The sequence below is a fragment of the Chrysochloris asiatica genome, unplaced genomic scaffold (genome assembly GCF_000296735.1).
Source record: "Chrysochloris asiatica unplaced genomic scaffold, ChrAsi1.0 scaffold00042, whole genome shotgun sequence".
Classification (NCBI taxonomy): domain Eukaryota; kingdom Metazoa; phylum Chordata; class Mammalia; order Afrosoricida; family Chrysochloridae; genus Chrysochloris; species Chrysochloris asiatica.
In genome coordinates, this window is record NW_006408560.1 from 5,810,564 (window position 1) to 5,817,417 (window position 6,854).

Sequence of the window (6,854 nt, forward strand, 5' to 3'; positions counted from 1 at the left end):
AATTCCTTACCTTGAGGTTAGCTCCCAACATGTAACCCACTGCACCAGCAGGGTTCTGTAAAAAGTCTAAAGATGAATCAAGTTCAATTCACAGAATTGTTTTAACCTGATCAGCTAATGTGTAGTGTACATAGGTCATCACATTGCTCATCCTTCTGGTTTTGGTTTCTTCTGCAGCCACGAGTTAGGCGCTAACTTGTATGTTGGGTGTGGTAGATACAGGACATAAAAATAAAGTCATGGCAGAAACATTTCCTGTTTCATATACTGTAGTTTTAGCAACCCATTATCCACTACCACTGAGTCCATTCCATCTCACAGTAACCCTATAGGACAGAGTAGAACTGCTCCCTAGGGTTTCCACGATGGAAAATCTTCCACGGAGCCACTGGTGGGTTTGAACCACCAACTTTGAGGTTAGCAGCCCAACACCTAACCCACAGCAAAGGACTTTTTAATTCTTAACTTCGTTGAAAAGGCTGGTTAATCTAGTTTTCTTTAAATCTGGTTTAAAAAGTTACTCAAGGGAGGAGACAAGGAAAATCGCTATATCAAAGACTATTAGAAACATTTCAGTTTTTTTTTTTTTAACCAATAGCAAAGAATGATTCCAAAATAACCCTAAAGTGGAGGTAGAATCTAATTATCTTTTCTGATTTCCCTTTTACTTTCTCAAGGTTCACCCATTCACACACCAATTTTCTATCAGGAAACATACGTAACTTATTTCTTCCTATTAATTGTTGGGAAGGGGATGAATAATTTGGGTGGGAGTATACAAAAAAACTGAAGAAGACTTTACTTTCTGCATTCTTCCCCTTCCTTAGTGCTGGTGCCATTTCCTGGCATTGATTTTGACAATCATAATTACTGGGCTTTGTCCTTGAGAAGAAATGTAGGAAGGAACTTACCAAAAAGTATAGAGAGTGGGAATGGTGGAGGGAGGTACAGAGGTGTTGAGTTGAGGTAGCCACAAGGTTAAGAGTTAAGGGGAAGTTTGACAGAATATTTCTACACATGTATTTATATGTGCTGCAAATATATCCACAAGTATAGTAGAGCATATAGGGAGAAAGTTATGGAAACTTGATGGTCATAACAAAGCACCTTAAGGATATGAGTGACAAGGTCTGGGGCTCAGGACCATAATCTCAGGGACATCAAAGTCAGATGGCATAACACAGTGCACAGATTTAGACCGTGTTCTACATCCTACTTTGTTGAGTAGCAATTGGAGCCTTAAAAGCTTGTGAATAGGCTTCTGGCAAGATGGCAGAATAGGCAGATGCACTATAGGACCCTCTACAACAAACATATGAGAGACAAAATAAAACATAGATGAAAATTCCAGCATCCCGAACTTCAGAAGAAAGGTTACAGAGGTAGATGGGGTGCTTTCTGGGAGGAGGGGCTGAGCAGAGACGGCAAGAAAGGGAGGAGATTGGTGAAAGGCTGCCCAGATGCTGCTCCACTGTCTTGTGAGCAGCTTTGCAGTGGAGGGAGGCCTAGCAGAGCAGATTTGCGCGTGACAGAAATGTTGCAATTTCTTCTTTTCCCTCACTCTGCCCTGGTGACCAGAAGTGCTGCCTGCTCCCACCCTCATTCACCCCCAGAGCAGAACCTGCTCTCTAGGAGTTCAGAGTCGCCTGGTTGGGAGCCAGGACAGTGTGAGGTGGGGTGGGCTGTGTTGGTTTGGTGTGCCACTTTGGTGCCTGGGCTCAGCTTCTGGTCTACAAAGCCCACATAGTCCCCAGACCCTATTTAACCATGCTGCACCCAGCTGTCCTGTGGTCCTAACAGACACTAAAATCAAGTCGATCAAGGGCCCCCATGAATGACTTCTTGACTGAGTGCCCTGAACATAGATAATACTGAGACCAACAGGAACCCCATCTAGGGTCAGGAACTCTGTTGTCACATGCCTTCTACAACCACCTCATGAGCTCCTTGAATTGCAGGAGCCCCCCCCCCCCCAGCAGAGATTTCTCCCCTCTGGGTCCAACAACTGCAGTGTTTGTTTTGATAAATACAACAACCTCACGATGCACCAGAGACTATTGACAATTTTAGCTTACATGAAGAAACACAAAAGAATTTCTCAATGAGTGACCAAGATGCAGAGACACAAATCATTTCTGAGAAAGAATAGCTAATAGAACTAACTGGAAAAAAAAATTGAAAAGAATATTAATTTGGTGCCTTCAAAAGGACCGATAGGAAGATACAGGAAAGCAAAGAGAACACAATACAAACTTTAGAAGAACTCAGGAAAACACTAGAAGAACAGACAAATAAATGCAAATTTTGAAGCAGTACGTAACCTGCGATTGGAAATCCAGAAGTTTAATACTAAGATCTCGGAAATGGACACTACATTGAAAGGGCAAAGCAGTAGATACAAAGCAATGGAAGCCTGAATTAGTGAGCTTGAAGATAAATCTCTCAACACTTGTATGCTAAAAGAGCAATCAGAAAAAAGAATGAAAAAATCAGACAAAAGCCTAAGAGTTAAGTAGAATACCATGAAGATTAACTACTTACTGGTGATCGGAAATCCAGACCAGAAAGAGACAAACACAGAGAAAATTTTTGAGGAGTTGTTTGAAGAAAATGTTCCTAACATCATGCAAGATGAGAAGACAAACATTCAAGAAACTGAATGAATCTCAAACAGGATAGACATCAAAAGAAAATCACCAATGCATATAATAAAATTCTCCAATAGCAAAGACAAGGAAAGAATCCTGTGAAAAGCTGAGGGGAAAAAAAAAAAAGTTACATACAAAGGAGAACCAATATGACTAAGCTCTGATTTTCCAGCAGAAACCATGCAGGTAAGAAGGCAATGAAATGACATATATGAAATTTTCAAAGGAAAAGATTGCCAACCAAGAATCATGTACCTATTAAAGCTGTTCCTCAAAAACAACAGCGAAATTAGAACATTTCCTGATAAACAGAAATCAAAGGAATTTGTAATGACCAGACTAATTTTATAAAAAATGCTAAAGGGTGTTCTTTGGACACAGAACCAGCAACAACAGACAACAATTTGAGATTATCATACATGACAGCACCAGTCAGAACTCAATCCAGATATAGACGTATTTAAAGTAAAACAAACCTACAAGACTGAAAGTAGAGAACCAGAGCTATCAATGTATAACGAAGTCAACTATAAAGCAAAAAGTGGGAATAGTATAGACACAGAACTTCCAAATGACAAGGAAGGCAAGTAGATTTCAAGGTGAAACAGACTGTTTTAAGTAGGGGAAAAATTAATAAATTAAGGATAACCTCATAGGAAAGCGATACACCAAAACATCAAAATAAAAAAGAATGAAGGGGAAAAAAAAGAATGAAAGAAGAAAATCAGAAAGATTTAGTAAACATTAACACAACAAAAATGAGGATGACAAGAAAATCCACAAACAAAATGAACTCAGCACAGAAAATTATGGAACAAAAAATCCGGCAGCACCACAAAAAATAGACACAGAAAAATGACAACAGTCTATTCATACCTATTGATAATTACACTGAATGTAAATGAATTAAATGTTCCAGTGAAGAGACAGATAGCTGAGTAGGTACGAAAACAGAATCCTTCAATATGCTATCTACAACAGATACATCAAAAAGATGGAAACAGGGTAAATGTACTATGGTACATACACACAATGGAATACTGTAATAATGATGAATCTGTGAAACATCTCACAACATGGTTGAACCTGGAGGACATTATGCTGAATGAAATTAGTCAGTTACAAAAGGACAAACATTGTATAAGACCAGTGTTGTAAAAAGTAAAAAAAAGAAAGAAAAAAGTTTTCTTGATGAAAGAAATAATCTATGATGGATACAGGGGGAGGGAAATGATTCATGGGCTAGAAGGTAGACACATGTTAACATGGCTGACAGGGCAGGCAATATACAAGAGAAAGATTAGCAGAGGAAAGATGAAGGTAGCAGGAGACACAGGGAGGATTGCAATAGTTAAGTGAATAGAAGTAAATGCTGTTAATTGTTGGTACATGGAGGGGATTGCAACCACTTAAAGAAGCAAATTATATGAAGAACTCAGGAAAACACTAGAAGAACAAACAGACAAATAAATGCAAATTTTGAAGCAATACATAACCTGTGATTACAAATCCAGAGATTTAATACTAAGATCTCAGAAATGGACACTACTTTGAAAGGGCAAAGCAGCAGATGCAAAGCAATGGAAGCCTGAATTAGTGAGCTTGAAGACAAATCTCTCAATACTTGTATGCTAAAAGAGCAATCAGAAAAAAAGAATGAAAAAAATCAGAAGAAAACCTAAGAGTTACATAGGACACCATGAAGATTAACTACTTAATGGTGATCGGAATTCCAGAACAGAAAGAGCAAACACACAGAAATACATTGAATGTAAAACTGGTATTCTGTTCTGTAAACCTTCACTCAGTTCACAATAAAAAGCTAAAAAAAAAAAAAAAAAAGCTTGTGAATGGCCATTTAAGAAGCAACTATTGGTTTCTCCCCATCTTAAGTGAAGAGTGAAGAAAATTAAAGATACATGGAAACAATTAGCCAAAGGACTAGTGGACCACACCAGCCTCAGCCTCCATAACCCTGAGACTAGATGGTGCCTGGTCACTACTGTTGACCACTCAGAAAGAGGTCACAATAGGAGGTCCTGGATAGAGTGGGAGAAAACTGTGGGACAAAACTCAAAATCATAAAATGTCTAGGCTTTATAGGTATGATAGAGACTGAACCCCTGAGACCCTGACCTTTAGACACTCTTCGAGCCTGGAACTAAACTCATCCCCATGACTCAACTTTCAGCTAAGCAATAAACAGGATTATAAAGTGAATAGTAACATCAAGGATATAGGCACTCCTTAGAACAATCAACCACAGGAGATCCAAAGGGCAGCATTTGCCCAGGGATAAAGTTTAGAGGGTGGGGTGGGATAGGAAGGAAGGACGAATGGAAACAGTAAACACAGGGAGGAAGGGGGATGGAAAGCTGCTACATTGTGGGGGCTGTGTATGACTTGTTGAATAGAAAATCAATTTGTTATGTAAGGTATCACACAAATAACAATGAAAAGTTTTTTTAAAAAGCAAACAGAATTAAACAGTTACTTAAAAGGTAGCAGTCCTCCCTCCACTGCCCTCCCCAAAGTTGCTGTCTCCCCCGGGGCCGGACACTCTTATGATCCAGCGGATCCTCTTGGGGAGATCCGGCCAGCTAGAGGGTGCGGGCGCCGAGCAGCGGAGGCAGCGGGCGGGCGCGGCGGCCAGGGCCGGGGAGGGGACCCAGGCAGCGACTCAGGCAGCGGCTGTGCCCCGGGCCCGCCGCCTCCTCCCCTCGGGCGGGGAGAACCGCTGCATGGGGCCGGGGGGGCGGCCCTGCTGTGCGGAGCGGCGGCGGCGTCGGACCCCCCAGGCGGGCTGGGGCTGAGCCCGGGGCCGGGCCGGGGGCTCCGGGGGGACCATGCCCGGAGGCCGGCCGGCCGCAGCATGGCTCACGGGCCCGGCGCGCTGATGCTCAAGTGCGTGGTGGTCGGCGATGGGGCGGTGGGCAAGACTTGCCTACTCATGAGCTATGCCAACGACGCCTTCCCGGAGGAGTACGTGCCCACCGTCTTCGACCACTACGCGGTCAGCGTCACCGTGGGGGGCAAGCAGTATCTTCTGGGACTCTATGACACGGCCGGACAGGAAGACTATGATCGTCTGAGGCCTTTATCCTATCCTATGACTGATGTCTTCCTTATATGCTTCTCTGTGGTAAATCCAGCCTCATTTCAAAATGTGAAAGAGGAGTGGGTACCAGAACTTAAGGAATATGCACCAAATGTCCCCTTTTTATTAATAGGAACTCAGATTGATCTACGAGATGATCCCAAAACATTAGCAAGACTGAATGATATGAAAGAAAAACCTGTATGTGTGGAACAAGGACAGAAACTAGCAAAAGAGATAGGAGCATGCTGCTATGTGGAATGTTCAGCTTTAACCCAGAAGGGATTGAAGACTGTTTTTGATGAGGCTATTATAGCTATCTTAACTCCAAAGAAACACACAGTAAAAAAAAGAATAGGATCAAGATGTATAAACTGTTGTTTGATTACGTGAGAAATGTCTTCAGTGGCCAAGGAAACGTGTCTATTTGTCTCAGAAAGCATATGAAATACTACAGCTCTACACAGACCTCTTGTAGATAAAGTAGTTTAAAACTTGGGGGGTAGGAAAAACAAAAACAAAAAAAACCCTGCCCTCATAAGTTATAGATTTCATTAAGAATGTTTCTTAAAGGTCCAAGAAGCAGCAAACAGCATCTGAAGCCACAATCTACTATAAATACTTTATTTCAATAGAAGGTACAATCTCTCAGGGGTTTCATAGTTTAAAAAGCTACAATCACATCATGTTGTATCTACATTAAAAAACACATACGAAAACAAAACAGTGCTGTAAATGGAACTGCTTGACTCTCACCAATAACATTTCTGCACAGTCTTTATGGAATCTGCACAAAGAAATATCTCCTCCTTTTACTTCAATTAATTGTTCTTATATGTAAGTTGCTTTCTATTCCAGTATATCCAGAGTGGTGAGATAATAAGGCCAGCCACATAGCCAAAGGTTGCTCCAAGTGTGCAGGAGATGGGCCACACCTGAGGAGACAATGTAGATGGAAAAAGAACCAATGTTTTATTATTACTTGAGCACAAATTAAGTGTAACCTAAATATTCCTATATTAAAATGTAACGTACTTTCGTAAAGAATGCCAAAAGTGTCATGAGGTCATAACTGCATTTATCATGAACACTAAAACTACACATTCTAG

At 41.2% G+C, this 6,854-nt stretch overlaps 1 protein-coding gene across 1 annotated transcript; it reads left to right on the top strand.

Moving 5' to 3' along the window:
* The first annotated feature begins 5,323 nt into the window (after positions 1-5,323).
* On the top strand, positions 5,324-6,138 carry LOC102820110 (rho-related GTP-binding protein RhoQ-like). The gene is made up of 2 exons (XM_006861340.1): positions 5,324-5,364; positions 5,496-6,138. The coding sequence occupies exon 2, from the start codon at positions 5,521-5,523 to the stop codon at positions 6,136-6,138; it is 618 nt and encodes a 205-aa protein (XP_006861402.1). The 5' UTR covers positions 5,324-5,364; positions 5,496-5,520.
* Positions 6,139-6,854: the final 716 nt, after the last annotated feature.